This window comes from Phascolarctos cinereus, unplaced genomic scaffold (assembly GCF_003287225.1).
Source record: "Phascolarctos cinereus isolate Bilbo 61053 unplaced genomic scaffold, phaCin_HiC Scaffold_4;HRSCAF=312, whole genome shotgun sequence".
Classification (NCBI taxonomy): domain Eukaryota; kingdom Metazoa; phylum Chordata; class Mammalia; order Diprotodontia; family Phascolarctidae; genus Phascolarctos; species Phascolarctos cinereus.
This window is the reverse complement of record NW_027555847.1, coordinates 270,105,484-270,130,454: the sequence shown is the minus strand read 5'-3', so window position 1 is coordinate 270,130,454 and position 24,971 is coordinate 270,105,484. Positions and strand designations below refer to the sequence as shown.

Below are 24,971 nucleotides of genomic sequence, written 5' to 3'. Positions count from 1 at the left end.
AGGTGAATTAAAGATCAAACATAATAAACATGCCAGGAGAAGCAAATTGCAGTTGCAAAACTTATCCTTTCATTTTCCTCTGGTATAAATTAAGAAGATAAAGGTAAGTATGGCACAGTTCCTCTGGTTACGTGTTGATTACCCAGTTTTACATGCTAAGGATCTAATTTGGTTCATTTGTGATTTTTTTTATTATAAAAGTAAAAGTCCATGAATATAGTAACTATAAAATCACATTTTTGTTTATTATAAAATCATCCCATGTATCATGCTGAGTCATTAAGGGAATGTGTGTGCATTTATAATTGTTAAAGACACTATGGTCCAATTTTATTTGCCCTAATTCGCTGATCTAATTTGGAAATCTAAGAGAGCTATACCTGGAGTCAGAAAACTGGAGTTCAAATCCTGGTCTTTCTGGCTTTTGATTGATTGACTATATGACCCTGAGCAAGGCTTATAACCTACCTCACAGGGGTGTTGTGAGGAAAGTACTTGGTCAGATTTTAAAATGTTGGGAATTATAATTATTAATAATTCTTAAAACATTTTCATTCCCTAGAGAACTTTAAGCAGAACTAGCCTTTCTTTTTTTTTCTTTTAATCAGTACTTTCCACCAGACCTTTGCATCAGACCTTAACATTTGCTATTTTATTTTCAAAGTTTGTGGTAAAGAGTGTACTGAATTTGGAGTCAATAGACCTCAGTTCCAATCCTGGCTCTGCTAACTCTTGCTTGGGTCAACTTGGGCAAATTTCTTAACTTCTTGAGCCTCAGTTTCCTTTATCTGTTGAAAGAAAGGGGTCAGGCTAGTTGCTATTCTAAGAACTTTTCTAGGGCTGACTCCCAAGGTCCTCGGATGGTTTTATAAAACTACACGTTGTTCCTAGGAAAGCAACCCTGTCTTAGTTTCTCCTATCTCATTAGCTTGCTAGACAGTTCCATCCCACTTTTTCTTAAGTCTGTTCTGTTCTCTACCCACTTATCATATTGTGGGAACTTGGTGTCCACAAGATTAGTTGGAGAGAAATCACAATGTAACCATTATGTGCAGAGGAAACTGGGAGTAGTTCTGCCTTTCTTCTCAGCTTCAGGAGCCTCACAGATTTGTGCTTGTCTTTTTTGCAGGACCCCAATAGGAGTAGCCATACAAATAGCAGCAGCACCAGTGGTAACAGTTTCTCAAAACCTCACAAGTTGTCAAAGGAGCACAAGGAAAAACCTCCTAAGGACTCAAGAGAACATAAAAGTGCCTTCAAAGAACCTTCCAGGGAACATAACAAATCTTCCAAAGAATCCTCTAAGAAACCCAAAGAAAACAAACCACTAAAAGAAGAAAAAATAGTTCCTAAGATGGCCTTCAAGGAACCTAAACCCATGTCAAAAGAGCCAAAACATGAAAGCAGCTTACTTACCATCACAGGTGGGCAGCAGCAAGACAAAAAAGCCCCCAGTAAAAGGCCCCCTGTTACAGAGTCTGAGGACCTTGCAGCCAAAAAAAGGAAAAAAAGCAGCTCGGAGGCTTTGTTTAAAAGTTTTTCTAGTGCCCCACCACTGATACTCACTTGTTCTGCTGAGAAAAAACCTACAAAAGATAAATCCCATGTCAAGATGGGAAAGGTAAAAATGGAAGGTGATACATCAGAGAAGAAGAAATCAACTTTACCCCCCTTTGATGATATTGTGGATCCCAATGACTCTGACATGGAGGAAAATATGTCCTCTAAATCTGAAGTGAGTGTTGGTTTTTTTGTTGTTTTTGGCTTTTTTTTTCCTTCCATTTTCTCCCTTGGGTTTTAGACTTAGGTTTTTCTTTTAGGTAGCTTTACAATTTAGAGGGGAAGGGCGGGAAGAGGAGAAAATGAATGAATTAATAAAATAGATAGAATGGGCATGGTTCAGGAAAGGTAATGAAGAAAAGGAAGTTGCTAGTGCATCTGTAGTATTTCATATGTCTTATTTGTATGATTCATATTGTCCAGGGAAAGCCGTATGTCCTAGCATGATAATGGGTCATTGGAACAGTAATTGAAATTACTATCCGCTCATTAGAGCTTCCTTCCCCTAACCCCCTTTATTTTTCCTGAGATTGTTAAACCCTCAGTTACCTTTTATTGTTTTCTAGTACGAGTAGATTTTAAAAATTAAAAGAATCTAAGAAAAAGCAGGATGAAGTAAACTCTTGACCTTTTATCAATATTATAAAAGGGTAAATGTAATTTTCTTACCTATCCAGAAAATGTAATGTATCTTGTGAAAGGTGGTTACCTATACTTGTATTCTTTTCTTATTAATAGGAGGATGGGGTTTTTGGTCCTTGCATGTTCCTGATGTTAAAAATCTCTCTTCTGAAGGAAACAGTAGAATGTTCTTTGTCTTTGGGATTTAGAAGCATTGAATCATAAAATTTTAGAGTCACATGGAAATTTAAAGGTTATTTCATCTTGTTCTCCAGCCAGTATAGTAATCTTGTCTATAACTTCCTTGGTCAGATGGTAACCTCTGACTGGAATACATGCTGTATCAGCGAACTCATTAGCTAGCAGGGCCAACTATTTTTGGTATCCAAAGTTCTCAAGCAGGTTTATTTTGATCTACTAGTTAATCTGGAAGACCAGTGATAATGAAATGAGAATGAATGCTTGGCTAGTGCCACTGAAGTTCTACTCCCCACCCCCTTACATTTGTTCAGTAGATTTGTAAGCTCTTTGAGATATAGGACAGTTTGAATTTTATCTTTCTATTCCTGAGGTCTAGCAAAATGCCTTGGACAGAATAGGCTATTAAGAAATTCTCTTTGAATTGAATTGAAATATCAGCATTTCCATTAGAGACACAAAGGAGACATAGTCTGATATTGCTGAATTATCTCCTCTCCATGTGATAGATCTTAATGTCTTACTACCTGAAATGCTGATAAAGGTCAGAGTGTGGTGGTGACTTCCATACTATCCTCATAACTTGCTAATTAGAATGCTGGCAAAGGAATTGGAGTGGGCTATACTAACAGTGTCTGTCCATTCCCCTCATGTGTTATTAGTATTTTTAAATTGCTGAGGGAAATCCTCAGCATGCAAGGGCTTGTTCATAAGTACATTTTGGCTTGTGGATTTTAAGAAGCTATAGCAATGAATCTGTTACTGAGTCTGGTCTTGAGATTTTTGTTTGAAGTCATAGTATTGAGAGTTGAAAAGAAACTTAAAAATTCTTTAGTCACACCTCATATTTCCAGATGAAGAAACTGGGGGGCCTCAGGAGTTCAAGTGATTTGGCCAAAGTTACGTGAGCCAATTAACGGCAGTCAAGCCTAGGATTTAGGTCTCTGGAATCCTCAGTTTAGTGTGTTCTCCACCATGTTATCCTAGAGAATTCCATTTCAGAAACATTTACCTAACCTGTGGTATCCCTAAACTGCTTTCATCTTCCATCTATTCTCCTTTCATCAAGGTGTAGATCCCACTAGAATTATTAGAGCCTAAAAAGGCAACGTATTGAAAAGCCTTTGTAGTCACAGCATCCCACCTTTCTTTTAAACAAATATTGTTAACAATGCATTTGTTAAGTAATTTGTCAGTTTGTTATACATACCATTTTTACTTTTTAAAATTGAATTTAGCTCTTTTTGTTGTTGTTGTTGTTTTTAAAGTTCCAGTCTGCTTATTTGGTAAGTCTGTGGTTTGTTGTAGTTTTAAGATCAGAATGTTTCTCATCAAAAAAACATGTACCTAGGAACAATTTATTCAAAGTACCCAGACAATTTAAGAGCAGTGAATAAATTACAGTAACTATGTAGATGTTTTTTGGATATTTGATATTACATCACTGTTTATTTAAAGATAATAAAAATGATAGCATTTATAGCACTTTAAAGTATGCAGGCATTTTACTAATGTCACTTGATTGTCACAGCAACTCTGTGAACTATGTGCTATTATTATACATTTGATATATTATAATTATATTTATTATATATAATACATTATTATACATTTTACAGATGAAAGAGATTAATTGACTTGTCTAGGATCACTGAGCTAATGAGTGGCTGAGGAAAGATTTGAACTCAAGTCTTTCTGACTTCAGGTCCAATATTCTATCCACTGTGCCACCTACATGCTGGAACATACTTTTATACTTTTCTCAAATAGAAATGCCAAGTTATTTGGCTGGGCTTATTAGATTACTGCAGTCATTCATTCAATAACCCATTTCTTAAGTGCATACTATGTACAAATAATTATGTAAGCACTAGGAGAAATAAAAAGATTATTAAAATGTTACCTGTCCTCATGGAGTTAAATGATGAAGTACCATACAATTCAGCAGGATATATAGCATAAAATTAGAGTTGTAAAATAAGACATAATAGCATAAATCCAAAAATACTTTGAAAGGTTGAATTAAATAATAGTAACTTCTGTCCAGTGTTGATTATATAGTTTTTTTATTCATTATATTGCCTTGTTTATTAAAAATACTTAAACTTAATGAATTTGGATGATACTTGATCATTATTTATTTTCATACTTTCCTGCTTGCCAAGATCTTGGTAGAATGCATGTCTGCCAAGTATTCCAGTGACCTTTCATTAGCACTACTGAGTGTTACCCTTAAATCAGCCACCACAGTCAGTCTTCCAAAGATCATAGATTTAGAGTGTGAAAGGACCTTGGAAGTTAAAGAGTCCAACCCCTTCATTCTACTGATAAGGAAACAGAGTCACAAGAGGTTTAATGACTTATTCAGGGTCGCATAGTTAAGTGTCTGAAGTTTTGGAATTTTAGCTCTTTTTTTGACTCCAAATTCAGTAACGCCTTCTACTACTTCATGCTGTATGTACAATGTCTAAAGCAAGTCTTTCTTAAATTAAATAATTTTCTGCATAGTAAAGAAATCCCTTGAAAAAAGTATCATGGAATCAGTTGTTAGCTTATTAATTCTACATAATAAGATTTTAAAAAGATGCATGACATATTAGAGCCATAAATATAGTGGGGAAAGAAAAAACTGGAGTTCCTTTTAAAATATATTCTGTTCATGAATGGAAATGGAGCCTCTATGGTTTTCACATTTTATTGTTATAAATACAAGAACATCATTGTCTGTTAGTTTTTTAGTATTAAAAATCATGATTGATTGGGCTCTTAGCAAAATGCTTTTTATTTTTGTGGTTATTAATTTGTATAAATTGCTATAAATAGGAAAAGCATGGTACAGTGTAAATGGTATTGAATTTGGAGTCAGAATACCATCAGATCATAATAAACCTAGAACTGGCAGAGGCTTTTTCACATCATCTACTGCAGTTCTTTCATTTTACAAGATGTGGAAACTGAGGCCCAGGGAGGCAAATTCCAGTTCTACCACTTAAGATCTACCCTATTATTATGATTTTGGCAAATTGATTAATTTCTCTGGGCCTCAGTTTCCTCATGAGTAAAGTAAGGTGTTTGGAATAAGAAGGCCTCTGAAATCTCTTTCAGCTAAAAATCTCTGACCATCCATGTGAGTTGTGTAGCATAGCAACTAAAATAATTCAGAATGAGTTCCTGCCCTGAGGAAATGCAGGCTTGAGCCATGAGAAGGGAAAGGTCCTTGTTTTATTCACTTGTTCAAGGAAGCTTTTGTGAACCAACTTGGCAGACTGATTGGACTTTGATTGTTTATTTTTAGGCAGTTTCAGGTATGAGGCAGAAATCCTGGATAAAAGGTGGGGGGTAGTTTGAGGAGAACTGGGAAGGGCATGGCCAAATAGTCCATTAGTCAGTGTGTCCCTGAATTAATCACTTCTGAAGCATCTACATGCTACAAGTTACAGGTCAGCAGAACTGTTGTATTGTTTAAGACACTCATCTTTAAAGTCAGGTTTTAGGGGAAAATAAAGTAAGTCCAAGAGATTTTAAAAAGTGAGTTATTAAGAATAGAGTAGTTATTCCTGTCATTTTCCTCTCTTGAGATGAAAGGTGTTTGTGTTTATACACACACACACACACACACACACACAAGAATGTAAATGGAAAGACTGAAGGGATTTAGATATCTCTGATTTCTGTGTTACAATTTTCTTATGAATCTATTAACATGGATTTCTTTCAATAACATAGTCCTTAAAGACATTTTAGAAGTATTTTAAAAAACAAAATTGGATGAGTTGGCTTGTTCTTCAAGTATGTGGGTTTTAGCATTTTCTTGAACATAAAAACTTCAAGGAAAGAATTACTTGGAGCAGATGGCACTTTGCCCTGAATTTTGTTTTGAGGAGGTGTGTGGCTCTTCTTAATGATATGCATGTGTTACACACTGTAACAGGAAAAATACTGGACAAAAGGATCCTTAAATCTTAAAAGGAAATTCTGATTCAAATTCTTTCAGTTTTAAGCTACCCTCTTTTTGGAAAATAAAAGTTTTATTAGATGAATGGATTACCATTTAGACTTCTGAAGCTTAGTAATGAATTAAATACCATCTATATTAGTCATTTTTTGAAACCCTTCTGATTGTCCCACAGATAAGGGACAAGATTCATAAAAAACAATCTTGTTCATTGAGATTTAAGAGAGAGATTTTTTTCACCTAAAATGAAGGGGCTAGGGGACATCTTTTATTTTTTTAGTTGTTCATTTGACTGATTGTTAAAGAGTCCTTCCCCTCCTCCCATTTAAATTCAACTGCTTAATAATCACCAAATGGATATGATTATATATTTATAGATCTATGCTGTTTCTAAGAGGAGGCTCTTCACAGGGAAAGCTTATATGTAGACAGCCTTGAAAGCATCCCTTCTTTGGTAGTAAGCTATGCTGTCCTAATGCAACATGACACTTGGGTGGTCTTTTAGATCTGTGAATATCAGTAAAAACTTCACATTTTATAATTGTAGGTTGTTATCCATCACTTCAAACATAAAGAACAGTGAAAAGAATCCAAGTGTTGAATACTTTTCTGTCCTGCCTGGGTTTCTAATGCAAGCAATATGAAACATTCCAAATTCTTATTTTCAAGAGAATTTATGAACTTTAAAGAATGTTTGATTTTTGAGAGGACAGGTTTTGGTATCATGGCAGTAAAGAAGGAGGAATAGAGGAAAATAGAAATTAAATAATCCTTTTCTTGTTCTGATAGTCTGTTTCAGTGTATTAAAGGAATTTCCTTTTCTCTGCCTGCTTCTTATCCTGATGTTTAATGGAGGCTTAATTCTTATACAAAAATTAAGGTTAATAGAATAAAATGTCCTAAGTAACTCTTTTGGAAAACTGGGCAGATTAAATTGGTAAAATGTCCAGTCTGTGGAATAACAGATTTTAATTATTTCTTGGTTTGGATTATTAGCATTATTTTCTTGCATAACATGTAGCTGGAGGAGGAAAATGAAATTTACTTTGATGGCTCCATTTGTTTTTCTGGGGTGTGGTGGCGGCTGAGATATAGGATAAGTACTGCAAACCACCTAAGTTGCAGCTTAAAAAAAATCCAAAAACCTTTCCTCCTTTTTTTGTGTGTGCCTTATTTCCTCTTTCCCTCCCCCACTCTGTTCATTGCCCTGTTTAAAATGTCTGGAGCTAGTAGTAAATATCCTGCTGTTGAAGCTTCGACCTTAGGTTTTTATTTGATGGAAGGTTGTCACAATCAGAGAAGAAGGTCTTTATTGTATTTTCAAAGTGGCTTTTTAATGACTTGTTCCTTTAGCGAATGCAAGGGTTGTAAAATCTGAAAGTATGGTAAGTATGCAGTTTGTAGGGGCCATCCATCCTAGTACTTTGCAGGCTCTCTAGTGGGACTTTTCATTCTGTCTGCCTTGAACTGGGGGAGAAAATACCTTAGAGGCTAAAGTGCCTCCCGTGTATATTTGGCCAGTGAGAAAGAAAATTTAAAATTTTTGAAGACTTTTGACCCCTTTGAGTCATGAATATTCTACCTGACTGTTTACTGAATTTATTTTTACTCTGTGTCTGTCTTTGTCTTAAGCATTATCCTTCATTTCCTGTAGCATTAATAGAGTACTAGTGAATTTTTTTGTTTTTGTTTTATATTGTACTCTGGAACATTTTGCTTCTAAATTGTTCCCAAGCTATTCCTTTGTGTCAGCTATCCCTTTGTGATCCACCCTTTTTGTGGGTCCAGATAATAATAGGTCACATTTCTATGGTACTTCATGGTTAAAAAAACAATTTATAGCTATTATCTCTTTTGATCTTCACAAAAACCCTTTGAGGTAAATATTCGAAATTTGATTATTCCATTTTACAGAGAAGGAAAGAGCTTAAGGGACTTATATAAGGCTACATAGGGAATGGAGGTGAAGCCTGATTTATATTTCAGCTTTCTGATTCTTCAATTCTCTTTGCACTCAGATCTATTGATTTAATAATGAATGATTTCTAAAATTCAGTAGTTTGAGTGTCTCTCTGTGATTTTTGTGGAATGTCCCCAAAAGCTGAATTACCTTATTTAGTCCACTAAATTACTAATTAGAACATGAGGAGAGAGGGAGGGGGAGGGGAGAGAGAGGCACACATGTATATGTCATCTTTAGACAAAAAGACAAAGATGTGATTAAATCTTTTATTTCAAAGACTATTGCAAGGCTACTTTGCTTTACATAAGAGGTGCCTTTTTAGAAAGAGTCTTATAAGATGGATTTCTTCAAAATGAATCTGATTTTCATCTCTAATTCCTATTAAAATTACGAAGGCACAGTCTATGTAGTAGATTTTTCTGTTGTAACTTTTAGTCTTCTATTTCAGCCATTTGTTAAGTGAATAATACTGTGCTTTAACCTTGAGAAAACTTTCCCAATAGAAAATTTTAAATACAATGATAGTACTATATACCTTGTTGGGTTTTTGATAGTGAAACATCCTTGATTGACTAACTTCTTTGTTGCAAGTTCTATACAAGTTTAACTGGCTAAGTATGTTCTGTTCTTGAAACAGAAAGGATAGTAAATTTGTAGCCTGCTCCCACAACTTTGGTTACTTCCTTTATGGTCTCGTCTTGGTATTCATCCTAGCTGAACAAAGTTGAGTTGTAATACTGTAGTTTTTTAGACCATGCCACAGTGTTACAAAATACATTTTAAACTTTAATATTAACTCATTTTTAAGATATCTAGTTAGAGAAAACAAGATAGTTCCTCATGTCAGTTCTGTAGGATGAGCTTACCTAGGTAAACCTATAAATGCCAGATTTTGGTAAATGCCAAAGATATTTTCAGAGGTAACACAAAAATGTAATTATAATGGAGCGTAAGGTTGGTATCCTTTCCTTTCAGTTTCTATATAAATCTTTTTATTCCAGATTGAGAAATAATGTCATCTACATAGAACTATGTAGTTCTGTATAGAATTCATGCACCATCAGATATTTTTCTCACTGTAAAAGTTAGGACAACATTTGATATAGCGGCATTGATCCTTTTTTAGACCATTTATTCAGAAGTGAAATAAGTCATACTGATGATCATGCTAATGAGCTTCTTCTAAACTACTTCCTAAGTATATAGTGTTAATTGGGCAGATTTAGGGATGGTGAAAAGGAAATCTGTCCCCCCCCAGAGTGATGAAAGCATTTTCTTGGCAAATCAATGTTGAAGAATTCCTCCTTCTAGAAATTGCAACCCCTGTCTGATTGATACTAAGATACTATTGTACTGTACTTTTGTTTATGTATTTGTTTTGTTGGTACCTGTGATTTCACAGTAATAGAGAGCTCTAGGTAAGGAAATTCTTCCAACCCAGAAAACAACTATTCTTATTTTGTAACATAAAGATTTAGAGAGTTTCCTGAGGCATTAAAAGATTAATTGACTTGACCAAGGTCACACAGCTCCTCTAAATGGTAAGAATCAAGAGCCAAACCCGAGTCACTGTTTGGTGTGTTTGCCATCATACCATGTTGCAATTTGTGTGTTGTGGCATTTCTGGTTTTGTCCCTTCTTGTATTTTCAGAAACAAACAATTTATAATTTTTCAATTCATATTTACTGCCCCTTGCAGATTATTTTTTCCTTTTGGTGACCCTTGGATCTATTGTTATTTAGTAGTGATCATTCACTTTCTAACTGAAACTGATTTTGAGCACTTAAAAAGCAATCCCTTCAGAGCTTCCAAGCTCTCCTTCTACCTTCTTCTTTCATCACTCTGCTCTCCCCTCAGTTGAATAATTTTGACCACAATACTCTCATGTAATACTTCTTAGCCTTCAGTTACTTTCCAATTTCTCAAGGGCCTTCTCATATTAATCATAAAATCATTTGATATTAGCCTTACTGAAGATGTACTAGAGAGAGCATGAAAATAAAATTTAAGGGTAATTCCCAAACTTATCCTTAACTATTCATTTTAGCATCCAAACCTTTTTAAGAGCTGGTGACTCATTTTACTTTTAATTCTTTTCTCTCCCTGTTACCCACTATCCTAATAGAGGTGCTCATAGACTAGTAGAAAAACCACAAAAAGGTTGGTTGGAAGATGAGGAATAACAGAAAAGATACATGAGTAGTCCAAAATTAGATAGTCCAAAATTAGATAATCAGGCAACACTAATACAGGATTTTCAAAATAAAAAAATCATAGAGCTAGAAGAGACTTTTGGCATCATCTGTTTATAACCTCTCCTTACAGATGAAGAACTGAGGCCCAGAGAGGTACAGCAACTTATCCAGGGATCACACAGCTAATTCATGGGACAGATAGAATAGGAGGGCAGGTCGCTTGAATCTGAGTCTTTCTATTGCAATGGGCTTCCTCCTGGAATTTAGAGTCATTGTTGGGAGAATCTATTTTGGACCGCTTCCTTAAAAGCATTTAGTTACGGAAGTACTGAAAAGACCCTGTTACATAATCCAGTTTTATCTATGAAGTGGTCTCCAAGCAAGGATGCAGAAAAGAATATTGTAGGGATTCCACCTACTATTATTGTATTATTATGTAAATTTTTTATAGTTACATCATGCTCTAAGACCGTCTGTCTGTCTTGCCTCCTCAATTGTATCACTATGATAACTAGACTGCTTTGCCCAGACTTGTTACTTCTAGGTTGTAAGATTGTGTTTTGTGGAAACTTGGGACTGACTTTTTACAAAAAGGCATATAGGTGTTTCTAAGAGATGAAAAATTAGGATTTGTGAAGGTATGCATACGGGTACATATTTGTGGCTTGTTTTTGTGTGCAGACTTATTGTTTTGAATGTGTTTGTGTGTTGAAGGGCATTTATTTGTTGTCAGTTTCATTTTTTGTTCAGCCTATCCCTATTTTATTCTTAAATCCTAATGGAGTTTTTCACATTTTTTATCTCTCAGAAATATTTACTGTGTATGACAACCTATATCAAAATTTGTATGATGTATTTTAAATGATGTGAAAGTTTGTATGCAAAAATCTTTCCCTCTTTTTGCTGCCTCCCCATCTCTGAATAGTTTTACCTAGAAAATAAACATCTAGAAAGCAGTCATAGTAAGAGTTAGGTATTATTTTGAATGAATAAGATATTTGACCTTTAAAAGATTTTAGAAGATAGATTTTTTTCTTTCTTTTCCTATGAATTGTGTTTTCTGTACCAGAATGCTCTAAAATCTTAACTGAGGCATTTGACCCTTAATTTTAAAAAATCATGAAAATCTTTGTTTCCTATATTAAAACCATATCCAAGCTGCATATTTTTCCATGAAAGACAAAGGTTAGTTGGAGGGATTGGAGGTGAAAATGACCTGATATGTCTCTGACATCTTTGGTTGGCTGATAAGTCACTGATCTTCTTAGGCCCTGCAGGCACATGTTACCATTTGTTTGGCCTGTTTCTTCTTTAGAAATTTACAAGGTCAAAATGTTCTTTTCTCCAGGATCAGAGACCAAATTTGGAAACCACAAACTTCTGAAAGTTATACAATGTTAATGATGACTCATTGATTTGGAAACAAGTATATATTTTTTTTAAATCAGGGTCATTGTTAGATGTTCCTGAGCTTTTTGACAGAAGCCTATTCCTGGTCTTTTAGCCCCTTACCCAGTGCATTAATATTTACAAATAATGGTAGCCAGCCCAGAACTACAGCAGAGTTTAATATGACTTGTCTTGATAGCTGACATCACAGATCAAATGCTTGCTTATGTTTTGATGTAGTGGGAAGAGTACCAGATTTGGACACATAGCAAGTTGTTTCAGATACTAACTTTGCCATCTACTTCCTGTGAGACCAGCCTATCGGCAAGTTATTGACCTCTGTGAGTCTCACTGTCTAAATTAAAAATTGAGAGCATTGAACTAGATGATTATAAAATCCCTTTCAGTTAAAATATCTATGATCATATGATTACATCATTTTAAGAGCCCCCAACTATAATATGAATGGTTCTTATTTCCCAAACTCTAAGCTGTGACAGTGGCTACATCCTTGGTATATCGCTTGTGACATTCCCTGTTTGATGTATCTCTACAGTGAGAGTGAAGATTATTTTCAAAGGATGTTATAAAGGCAGCTAGAGGGAACAGTGGATATAATACTGGACCTGGAGCCAGGAATATATGAATTCAAATGTGACTTCACACATGTAGTAGCAGTGTGACCCTGGGAAAGTCACTTGTCTTCTGCATCAGTTTCCTCAGCTCTAAAATGGGGCTAGTAGTAACACCTACCTCATAGGGATGTTGTGAGGATCAAATAACATAATATTTATAAAGCTCTTAGCATAGTTCCTGGCACATAGTAGACACTTAATCAATTCTTATTCTCCTTTTAGAGATTAAATAGAATGATAGAATCTGAGCATTGAAAGGCATGTCCATGATCATCTAGTTCAGGTCATCAGTTAAGCAGGACACACGTGATACATTTTGTTCATCCCCTTTACCTTGGCATTTCTCTTGGAAGTGGATAAACTTAATATATGTAACTATGTTTTTTTCCCAAATAAATAAAAGGGGGCAGGGGAGAGAAACCGTGCACATTTACTATGTAGCTCACTTAGATAGTGATGTCAAATTTAGTTTGTTAGTGAAAACATGCTAAATGTTAAAAGTGGGAAAAAAAGGACAATCCTTTTATAGTTCCCTAATTGACTTGCTGTCATCATACAGCAGGTTTTCTAAATTTTTTTATCCTTCCTCAAACCTCCCAAGGGTCTTCCACCAACCACTCTATCAGCTTAGAACCTTGCATCATATTTTTTTAAAAATTTAGTTTATGGAATAAAACAAGCATTTCTCTAACAAAGTATAATAAAAAATATTGCTGATAGAATTGAGGCCATTCACCAAGAAATCCTTCTTCTCTCCTCATCCTTGCTTTATATCACACAGATGCCCTCTGCACTCTTTCCTCCCTTTCTCACATGCGAAGGCAAACTCCTATACGTTCACAAAAGATCCCATTCCAGTCTGTCTTCTCAAGCAGATCACTCTCTTTATCATCGTCATGCTCTAATTTACCTTCAGCTTTTCCCTGCCTGGAAATATACTCCTGCATTCCCCATCTTCAAACAATCTTCACTTAATCTGTCTACCTCCACTAGTTATTCTTCCATGTCTCCTTTCCCTTTTGTGACTAAATTTTTTTTTGAGAAGGCCATCTACAAATTGGTGCTTCTACTTTATCACAAATTTATCCTACGTGCACCTGTTTATTCATAGTTTTTTGCATGTTATTTCCTCCATTAGCCTGTGAGTTCCTTGACAGCAGGGATTTTTTTTTTTGCTTTTTTTTCTCACATCCTCAGTGCTTTCCATAGTGCCTAGGACATAGTAGATGCTTTATAAATTCTTACTGACTGCAAAAGATAGAGGATAAATACATCCTGTGCCCAGTGGTTTAAATTCTTAATAGATACTTAGACAGATCCTTGATCTTATAGCTGTGGATGTACTTTCCACTGAATACATATTATATCTTCTTGTGCTTTTCTATCCTGTACAGTTCTCAACTGTGTCTTTTTTGTAAAGCCTCCATAAAAGATCCACCCAAAAGAAAAGACGCCGTACTTTGGCTCTTATAGTAATTTGAGGGTACTAAGGAAGCAGTAGGGTTGCCTACCTCATTCTCAATATATGACCAACCCATTCTTTTTCAATATACTCGTCTTTGATGATCATGAGATCATAGATTTGGACCTTAAAAGGGAACTTAGAAACCTTTATTTTTTTTTTGACTTTTTGGTGAGACAGTTGGGGTTAAGTGACTTTGCCCAGGGTCACACAGCTAGTAAGTGTCAACTGTCTGAGGTCGGATTTGAACCCAGGTCCTCCTGACTCCAAGGCTGTATCTCTATCCACTGTACCACCTAGCTGCCCCCCAGCTTAGAAATCTTAATGCCTCCCCTCTCTACTTTAAAAGATGAGAAAAGGTGTAGAGAGATTATGTAGCTTGTCCAGAGTGACAAAAATAATACATGAAAGAGACCAGATTTGAACCCATTTCCTCTAACAATTGAATCTAGATCCAATGCTCCTTGCACTCTACTTGTTGATTTACTTCTCAGCAAGTTTTTGCTGCTAACTTCTTACAGCTTATTTGTATCAACTCTGTGTATTTCCATTGCCTTCTGTTGTGTCACCTGTGATTTGTTACTCTGAGACTGTGTATTTCCATCTTATATAGCTATAAAATATGACCAATATATTACTGGAGGTCATCTTATTATATAAATAGAAACAATGAGCATTATTCTGATAAAAGTACTGAAGGAATTGTCTTTATTTTTTTTTATAAAAAAGATTTCTAATGATATTTTTGTTTTTACATTTCTCCTTATCCCTTTCTTACTCCTCCCAGAGTGGTTTCCATTATAACAATAAAAAAGAAGAGGAAAAAAAATCATTAAAACAAATTAAATTAGCACACTGAAAAATATGGTTTGTCTAATGTTCCACATTCATAGAACCCCATTTCACCAAAGGAGAAAGACAAATGTGTTCTCATACCTCTTCTTTGGGCCCAAGCTTATTATGTGTGTGTGTATGTATGTATACACACATATAAAATCATTCACTTTTGATTATTTTGTGGTTATTTTCTCTATTTACATTTTTGTAGTCATTGTTTATTTTTTTTCTGTTTCTGCTTACTTCACTTTGCATCAATTGGTTTAAATCTTTCCAAACATCTTTCTATTCATCATAGTCATCATTTTTTAAAGCACAGTAGTATTTAATTATCTCACTTTTTATAGCTGTTCCCTAAGGTAGGCATCTAATTTGTTTCAAGTTCTTTACTACCACAAAAAAGCCTATTATAAAATGTAAAATATAAATGTATTATTGGGTGTATATAGAACCTTTCTTTTTCTCAATCACCTCCTTAGGGTATACTTCTAACTGTGGACTCTCCCAGGCAAAGGGAATGGATGTTTGTAGTCCCTTTATTTGCATAATTACAAATTGCTTTCTAGATTGGTCATTCACCTATTCACAGCTCCACCAACAATGCATTAGTGTGCTTATCTTCCAAAAATTGGAGGAATTTTCTCATAAAAGTTTACACACACACACACACACACACACACACACACACACACACACACACGCCCAGACAGGTGGGAACCAGATAAATAAAACTTTCAGTTATTTGCCTTGACATCACTGATTTTGTGTTGGAAAAAATTAGATAGCCAAGTTATAATGGAATAAAAGTTCTTGAAAATGTTCCCAAATACCACAGAATAAATTTTTATGAATTCTGGCATGAAGCCAGAAAAACAAAAGGGAAAAGGATCATAGAACCTTGAATTGTCATGGCCTTGGAAGTTATCTAGTTCAACCCTTACCAAAACTGGAGTCCTTTCTCTGATACCCCTAAGAACTCCGGAAGGAAAAAACTAAAATTGTTAGGGCAAAGCTTTCTTTCTCTTTCTCTCAGTGTGTAAGTTGAACCCCCTGACCACCTGGTGAAACCTGTGTACCTCTTCTCAGAATAATGCTTTTAAATGAATAAAATGAAATACATAGAATCACAAGGAAACATTAAAATACAGTTGTCAATTTTTTTAAGTTAATGAACTCCTGGTGAAAAAAACCCAGGTTAGAAAAATGTCCTTATTGAATTCAATTCCTACATCAAAGCAGGAGAGGGAATACCTACATTTTACATGAGAGTTTTAGGAGTTGGTTTGGAAAATAAAACATTGACTAATATACTTGGTCAAATATTTTAATCTTTTATCCATTTAATACCAAAAAATAGGGAGTAATATATTGGACGAATAAGCCCTCTTCCCTGAGCAGTTTTATAAATATGAATATAATCATGCAGCACCTTGCCTATTAGATTGTGAGGTCTGCAAGGGCAGATTAATCTTTTATTGAGACAGTCAGAGAATGGCATAGTCCATTTTAAATTTCAAATATTTGCTTCTGTCTTCTTAAAGGATAAATCATCTTCAGAGAAATTTCAGTAACAGTATGTTAGAAGTGAAAAAAATGCCGGCTTCCCTGCTTGCTTATGTCGGCTGGTAAAGTAGAATAATATGAATTTACATGGCCCTCTTGTTTTTGCTGCCCTTGCAATCATGAAATAAATTGATTTGCCAATAACTTTTATATGAGCTATTAAGTGGATTGGATGAAATGGTAAAATATGTCTGCTTGGATACCATGAAGACTAGAAGGCCCCTAGAGGAATAGTTAAATTTTTCAAATGAGATCATAACACATGAAAGAATGCATAACATACCACCTAGCACAGTGCCTGGCACATTATAGGTGCTTAGTAAATGTTGATTGTCTAATATAGATAGAGAAGTAGCCTCAAAGTTAGGAAGGCTAGTTCTATTCCCACTTTGGACATATACTGGCTGTGTAAGGCAAGCACTTACTTAGCATCTCAGTGTTCTAGATCCAGTGGTGTCAAACTCAAAAAACCAAAACAAAACAAAAAAAAAAGAGGTTTCACTAACCTATACATAAGAATCCCTAAAGGCCACACAATGACTTAATTATTAATAATAATTGTTAATAATTAATTATCTATGTTGTAACATATGTTTTTAATTTTGTTAAACTTTTTCCAATTATATTTTGATCTGGTTTGGGCCTCACTCAGTAAGGTTGGAATCATATGGGGCCAATGTATTAAGCAACTCTGTTCTTAGATAATTTTCTAAGACTGTAAGTTGCAGAGATGGAGCTTATCTGCTTTGGTAGAGGGATTTTCCTCATCTGGGAATTCCCTGTACCAGTAAAAACACAGTTCATAAATAGGTTTAATTTTACTGTCAAATTATTATTACAACTCCTTTTTGCTGTTTCTATAAATTCAAATTAAACAATTATTTGTTAATCATATACTATGTACAAGTCATTCCAGATATAGGGGATATAAGATAGGTATGTTGATTTGCCTATAATTTCTGCTACATCAAGTGTCATAGATATTAGAAACATACATTTGTGTTTATGTTTATGCATGGGCATACTCATGTATCATGTCTCTATGTGTAAACGCACAGTACATGTATATATATATGAAACGTGTTTATATAAACATATGAATAATATAGTCTGAGAGAAATAAAATATGGAATAATACTATTAGTGTCTCTCAACAATCAGCAAATTGTAATGCTTAATATTTTGTGTTGCAAAAAAATGCCAAAATTGGAGAAAGTGATTCTGGTTCACTTTCTTCCTTCAGCATAAAATAGCTATGTGACAATAAGTAAATTGCTCATCCTTTCTTGTCTCATTTTCTTCATGTGTAAAGTGGGGTAAGTATGATAACTTCACAGATTTTTTTGTGATCCTCCAAGTCAGATAGTATCTATGGAGTACTTTGCAAATCTTAAAATACTATGTGAGTGTCAGCTATTTTAAGGCTGGTATTCAATCTTTTTTCCATGTTATACTTTATTTGACTTTTTGTTTACCTGTTTACGGCAGAATTAGTGCTTTTAAAAAAGCTGTTTTTAAAAATAAGCAGCAGTTATACTTGAGCAAACACAGTTAAAAATAGTGAACAGGAACAAGAATATTTTATCCCTTATTAGGGATGCCCAATATGATTTTGTTTTGGTGTTAACATCATCTTATGAATAGTGTAGCTATCAGCTAAAGAAAAGGCTATTTGGTCCAAAATGGAATATTAGCACAATTATAATCTAATTAAATATTGGTGAATGAACTTTTTTCCCCCCTGAAACTCACTTTTTTTGTTAGTATCATATTGCTAGGCTTTGTACAAGTAAGTTCCTTCCTTCCTACCATAATGAGGATACCTCTAAATGAGCGCCTAATGTGGTGAGCCCTTTGTTGTCACTCCATTTTCCCTACTTGTTAACAATAGCCTGAATGTGCCACATAGTTTACTGTTGATTATAAACCTAAATTTGAATTAGGGTGGACTGCTTATCTGAGTTTCCCCCATGACCAACTATTTCACTAGTTGCAATGCATTGTCCTTGTGTAGACTGACAAGACGTTCGGGAGAAAGCATCGTTATACTTCTTTTTCCAAATTCATCCATCTTGTCTATCGAGATTTCATTCACATCCTACCCTTTTCATTTTGCTCCCGAGGAAGCTGCATACAGTTTGCTTAACATTCCATGTCCAACAAAAATCACACTTTTCTTCAATTTATTTGGGTATAGATATTCTTTGAGCCTTGGGATACTTTGTTAAAGTCCCACTTTATAGGGCTGTTATTGAGCCAAACATCACAATAGGGTACAGGAAAAAGAACACTGATTCTGGATCTATGCTCATATTTCCTCTGTGTATATCCTTGGATAAGTCATATACCTAACTAGAACTCTGTTTCCTCAGATAAAAATGACAGTGTTGGACTAGATAGCCTCTGTGGTCTGTCCCAGCTATAAATAGATGATCCTCTGACACATGGAATAGATTTTTGATGTGATGGTGACCCATGGCACACATTCTGAAAACTCAGCATAATTTGATGCACAACATAATTGAATTCGCTAAATAGAGAAGTGATTTATGAAAGTACTTTTACTGTATTGTTTGATAACATGTATGCATGTGGTACAATTATTCGTTCATGAATATACATATCCATACAGATGGGTCACAAAGAGACACAACTGAAAAATGACTGAATAACAAATATGTATGTATACATACATAATATACACATGCATAGACACATATGCATATGTATATAAAATCACATACTATATACAAGTGTGTGTGCATGACCATCTTAAGTCTATCTATATCCGCAGATATCCTTTGCCCGTGTATGTGCATACATATCTTTTTCTTGATATTTTATTAGAATTGCCCACCCCTTAAGGTAAAGGACAGCCATGTCTTCTCTGAGAATATAATGCTGCTTTGTACAGGCTAAAAGCATCCCCTACCCTCACCGCCTGGATAATTCTCAATAAATAGTAATTGATTATTCTTATTTGCCATGTTAATGCTGTTCAGTCTTCAGCAGTCTGAAATCAATGGAATTATAGGCTCTACAAAAGTATTTAAATCCATCTATGGACATGTAATATCTATATAAGAAAGATTTATTTTGCTGCCATTTCAAATGCCATGAACTTTGTCAGCAAGTCAAAGGGAAAGCTTTTAATTATTGTTGTTTTTAAGGATTGTTGAAATATTCAGCCTAAATTTCTTTTGGTGGAAGTGAGGTGGGCGATGCCCAACATCTGCTAGGATGTAAGGGTGGGGGAAATATAGGGAAAGCCAAGTTTTTCTGATCACTTCACTACAGAATAGTGTACATATAACAAAAGATCAAAAGCCTACATGATTTTGTATTAAGTTCAAAGCTACATATTTTAAAGCTGCTTTAAAAGTTACCCCATTAGTACCTTTTAAAGTTACCCATAAAATGCCACTTTACATCTGGCATCAGATCTGTTAATTTAACTATTATGAATATGTAAGAATATTTTGAAAACTCCTGTGGTCTTGTAAAACCTCTAGGCCCTCATTAGCTAAAAATTCCTGTATTCTGCCAGGACATGAAGCCAAGGCAAGATCCTTGTGGAGATAACGTTTCCTGTTTAACATAATAATAATGAAAAAGAAGTTCACATAGAGCTTTAAAGTTGTTATCCATTTGAAATCTCATGTACGAAAACTTCAGGCAGAGGGTGAAGACAAAGAAGATACTTTTTTTTTTCAGTAGAATGTATTGCTTAACCATCTTCTCTTTATGTAAAGTATCCTAGGAAAGACAGTAACTCATTTCTATTAGCCATTTGCTATCTTTAGTGGATTTATGTCTTAAGGCTATGTCTTTGCTTTCCAAAAATGCCCTAGTAGGGCATTCCCACGTAGAGCACATATATGCATGAATGTAGGTTGGTGGGGTTGGATCTCAGGAAACAAACAAACAAACAAACTACCACCATCAAGAAAATCCAAACCAATCTATCTGAAATACAGCTGAAGCAGTGTCTGAAAGATCTTCTCATTACACTCTTCTTTTACAGATCTCTTGCTACATGAGCACCAAACACAACTGAAGCAGTAGATATTAAGATGGATTCACATGTGGAAATTTTTTTCTTAGGAAATCCATACAATGCAACAGTTTTACTTACCTGGGCTCTGTGAACAATCCAGACCACCTAAGGACATAAGTGAAGGTTGGCCAACCTTATTGACCAATGCGTAGGCAACAGTGGCAGGCTTTCCTTGCTCCTCTCTGGTAACTCCATCCCTGCCTGTCGCCTGTCATCAGCAAAGCAGCTTAGCTGAGAGGTTCTATTGTTATCCTTTATTTTCAATACTGAAACAGTCACCCTGTGAATATTACAATCGCTGGCCGTGGTACTGATAGGCTCTAAAACAATATTAACAAGGAATTTAGTGGATGGTAACAAATAATTCTGGAAATTTTTGCCTTTATTAGATTTCCTTAGTTCTTTTTACCTGCTCTTCTCATATGTGTGATCATGTGTGTGATATTGAATATATCATTGTATTTAGCCCTGTGCCATGTAAACAGCAGGTACCCAGTAAAAGTTCGTTAAATGAATGAATGAAAAAATTGTTTTGTCAGGACACAATTAATTTTGTATGCCCTCTTCTCCTCTTCTGCACAAATCTAGATGGACCTGACCTTTGAGGTAACTTGTCATTTTCTCATTGATTTATTTCTCTAAAATATTTCCCTGTCTTTTCATTCTTTGTTTTCTTGTCATCTCAAACTAGGAGAATAATCTAAAACTAGGCACGATCTTTATTAAGATAGTTTTCTGTAGGCCACTTCGTAGTATGAGTTTTTGATATATGAGTATAGCTGTTTACCTTTTGTCCAAGATTAACCTTTTTTAGTTATATAGCTTTTTTTGCAGTTTTTATAGGTCATAGGATTGTAGCTTTTGACCTGAAAGAGATCACAACAGTTACCTAATTCAGTCCCTTTGTTTTAAAGATGAGGAAACTGAGGCCTAGAAAGATTAAATGATTTCACCAGTGATACCAAATTCAACATTAAAATCCTAGTTTTTCCTCCATGACATTCTTATAGTTATTTTAATAATTCTATTTTATGGACAAAGAAACATAAGTCGCAGAAAGGTTAAGAGATGTAACCATAGTATTAAGTAGCAGAATCAGGACTTTTGATCTTAGTCCAGTGCTGTCTCTCATCTGCTTGTCTCTTATTTAATCTCAGAAAAAAGAGCTAATTTTATTCTTCAGAACTGATCAGGACTTGTATCTTAGATTTTTTTTTCTTTGTATAAGCTATCCTGAAGTGCTCCCCTTCCCCTTTCCCTCTTAGAATCCCAAGCATACTTAAGACTCAGCTCCAGTGACAACTCTAACATAAAGCTTTTCCTGATCCTTCCTGTTGTTGGTGACTCCTCCCTTTAAAATAAGACAATTCTGTATTTATTTTTATATATTTTACATTTAGTTCTCTATGTTTATATTATTTTCCTTCAGTAGAACATAAGCCTCTTGAGGCCAGGAAATGTTTTACTTCGGTCTTTACATCCACAGTGCCTAGTACAGGGGAGGAATAATTATAATTGTAGTAACTATCTCTTGTGATTATTTGTTGTGAGACTCATAAGATAATAAGCACAAAGCATTTTGCAAATTTTAAATTGTTATGTAAATATCAGTTACCATTATTGAATTAGTTATTGAATAGTCATTAAATTAGTAGTGGTTTTAAATTTGTAAGCATTTTTATATACATGATCTCAATTGAGCCCAGCAATTCTGTGAGGTAAGTAGACACTTCAGGTCTCATTATCTCCATTTCATAGATTAGGAAACTGAGGCTCTCAGACTTAAAGTGATTATTTACCATTGATTAGACTGCTAGCTGTAAGTGTCTACTGTGGAATTTTAAGCCCAGTCTCTTTGACTCCAATCCATCCTATATTAGTAGCATAATAATAGTATAAAATGGATGGTAAACCTCATGAGTTAATATTACTAATAATAACAGTTCTCCACCAATAAGCCACTGTTGTGTCTACAAGCTTTCATGTGTCTGGTGACTGTCCCAACATTCATGTTGCATGCAGTATGTGCAGTGTGACTCCATTAAACTGCCTACCTTCTCCTTCTGTACCGTGGACTTCTTGCTTCTTTGTGCTGAATGAGAGGATAAACCACACAACTTTAGGATATAGTTGGAAAAATACTTGGAGCTCTGATAAATAGGGGAGCCTCATATCTTTTCTCATCTCTGCTTCTTTTACTATTGGGGAAATCAGATAATATAGTGGATAGAGCACTGAGAATCACTGAGTTCCAATCTGGTTTTAGACTTTTACTAACTCTATAACCCTGGGCAAGTCTCCCTGGCTCAGTTTACTTTTCTTAAAAATGGGGATAGAAGTAAACACTTACTTCCCAGGGTTGTTATGACAATAAAATGATATAATATTTACAAAGTACCTTTAAAGCACTATCTACATATTATTGTTATTGTAGAAATGTTATCATCTTCACCATCATTGTTACAGTTGCTTACACTAGAATCTGGACCTTGTGACAATGCTGAAACTTTGTGTCAATTTCCTCTTTCAGAAAGTAGGGGGGCAATAACAGATTAATATGTAGCATTGTTGTGAGAAATAGATAATTCAAATAATTATAAATCATTTGTAGTTATGTTCTGCAAGAACCATAAATCTTATTAATCAATAATCACAATTTAATATACTTTCATGCTTGCTAAAAAGAAAAAAAAGTGTCAGGTAGTCAGAGAAAAATGACTTGATGCTTTAAAATTGATCACTGTTAATTCCTAGCACATCATAAATAAGGGATATCAGATTTTCTTTTTGTTACCAGAACTGTTTCTCCTCTAAAATTAAAGTTATCTATTTCTACTAAGTGGTACTTTTGAAGAGAATGCAGTTTATTATTATATGGGACAATTTAAACCTAATGTTCTTCAAATATTTTAATAAAGCATAGGAAATTTTTTTAAAGTGAGATACAACACAGTCACTTATAAATATGTCTGCCTTCATTCTTTTTCAAGCACACTCAACCAAAAAACATGGGCTTTTTCATTACGTTAAAACAAAGGAAAATAAAGATTTAGTTCAATTAAATTCAACAAGTATTTACTAAGCACCTCATGGCAGGCAACTAATTTACATTAGTTAATTTTTTTTTTTAAGGAAAATGCTTATCTCTTTTGATGCTAGTCTGTGTGTCCTACAAAATACCTTTCCTTCAAAATAGTTGGTTTATTCATTGTTAGCAGAAAAGAAGTCCTTTAAATTTTACATTATGATAACATTGAGTATTTTATTTGATTAAAGTTTTACTACCACTGTCTTTTGATTTTATTTACATTTTGTGTAGTCTTTTTATATTTTGGTTTTTTAAGATTTACTTTCTTTAATTGATACAAGTCTCAAGTTTCTGTGTATTCTTCATATTTATCATTCCTTACAGTGCAGTATTATTCCATTACATTTATATACCATAATTTATTGAGCAATTCCTTAATTGTTAAGCACATTTTTAATTTTCAGTTTTATTGTTAACACAAGTAATTATGCTTTGTCCCAGATCTGGAAAGGATTGACTCAAGTGCATAGGAGAAAGATGTTCCTAAAGGAAAAGGAATCTTTTTAAAAGTAAGAATTGAAACAGTTTGCAAAAGAAGAATCATTGCTATGACTATAAAATACCATTTGAAAACATACTTCAAATCACTCATAGAAAGGAAATTTAAAATGGCTTTGCTGTTCATCTCATACCTTGCAAATGTTCAAAGAATGAAAAAATGCTGTATTGCACAGAGATATGAGAAGTGGTCACACTGATATGTTATTCTTTAAAGCATTTTTATCGAGTTCCTTTTTTGTTTCAACACTTTCATTTTTCAGTTATCTTTCCTTCAGCCCCTTAATCAGAGAGTCATTCCTTGCCACAAAAAATTAAAAAGAAATGAGAAGCAGCTTAGCCAAACTAACCAATATTTTGGTCACATTTAATGGAATATGTACAATTCCACATCAGTAGTGCCACAACTCTGCAATGCAGGGAGTGAGTATACATTTCCCCAAGTCTTTGCTGGTGCTAAGCTTTGTCATCAAAATTATATAACATTTCATTTACATTCTTATAGTCATTGTGTATATATATTTTTTCTGGTACTGCTTCTTTTACTCTGTCCCAGTTCATATATCTTTCTTGCTTTTCTGAATTCATTATTTTTGTTATTTCTTACTCTGTAGCTATATTCTATTAAATTTGTATACCATGATTTTTTTAGTTGCTTTGATGGGGAAACTGTAGAGTTGTCACTCCATCCACAATAACACTAATGTTTTTGTTGGAAATGTGAATTGGTCCAAATGTGTTCTGGATATCCATTTCAAATCATTCAACATAAGTGACTAAATTATTCATACCCTTTAGTGATCCAATGAATGTATATATTCCATGGCAATCAAAACAGAGCCTATTGGCTCTTCTTATTGTAGTAAGTAAATAGGAATACACCTGAAAGGCACTGATTTGAGAATGGCCAAAATCCCCCCTATCATAAGTAAGTTATATCATATATCCT

At 34.4% G+C, this 24,971-nt stretch overlaps 1 protein-coding gene across 6 annotated transcripts in view; it reads left to right on the top strand.

Moving 5' to 3' along the window:
* The window catches only part of MLLT3 (MLLT3 super elongation complex subunit), a 317,963-nt gene that overhangs the window by 233,698 nt on the left and 59,294 nt on the right, over nt 1-24,971 (top strand). For all 6 annotated transcript variants that reach the window (XM_078153056.1, XM_078153052.1, XM_078153054.1 and 3 more), the window contains one exon: nt 1,130-1,735. In XM_078153056.1, the coding sequence (XP_078009182.1) occupies nt 1,130-1,735 (606 nt within the window). The remainder of the gene's footprint in view (nt 1-1,129; nt 1,736-24,971) is intronic.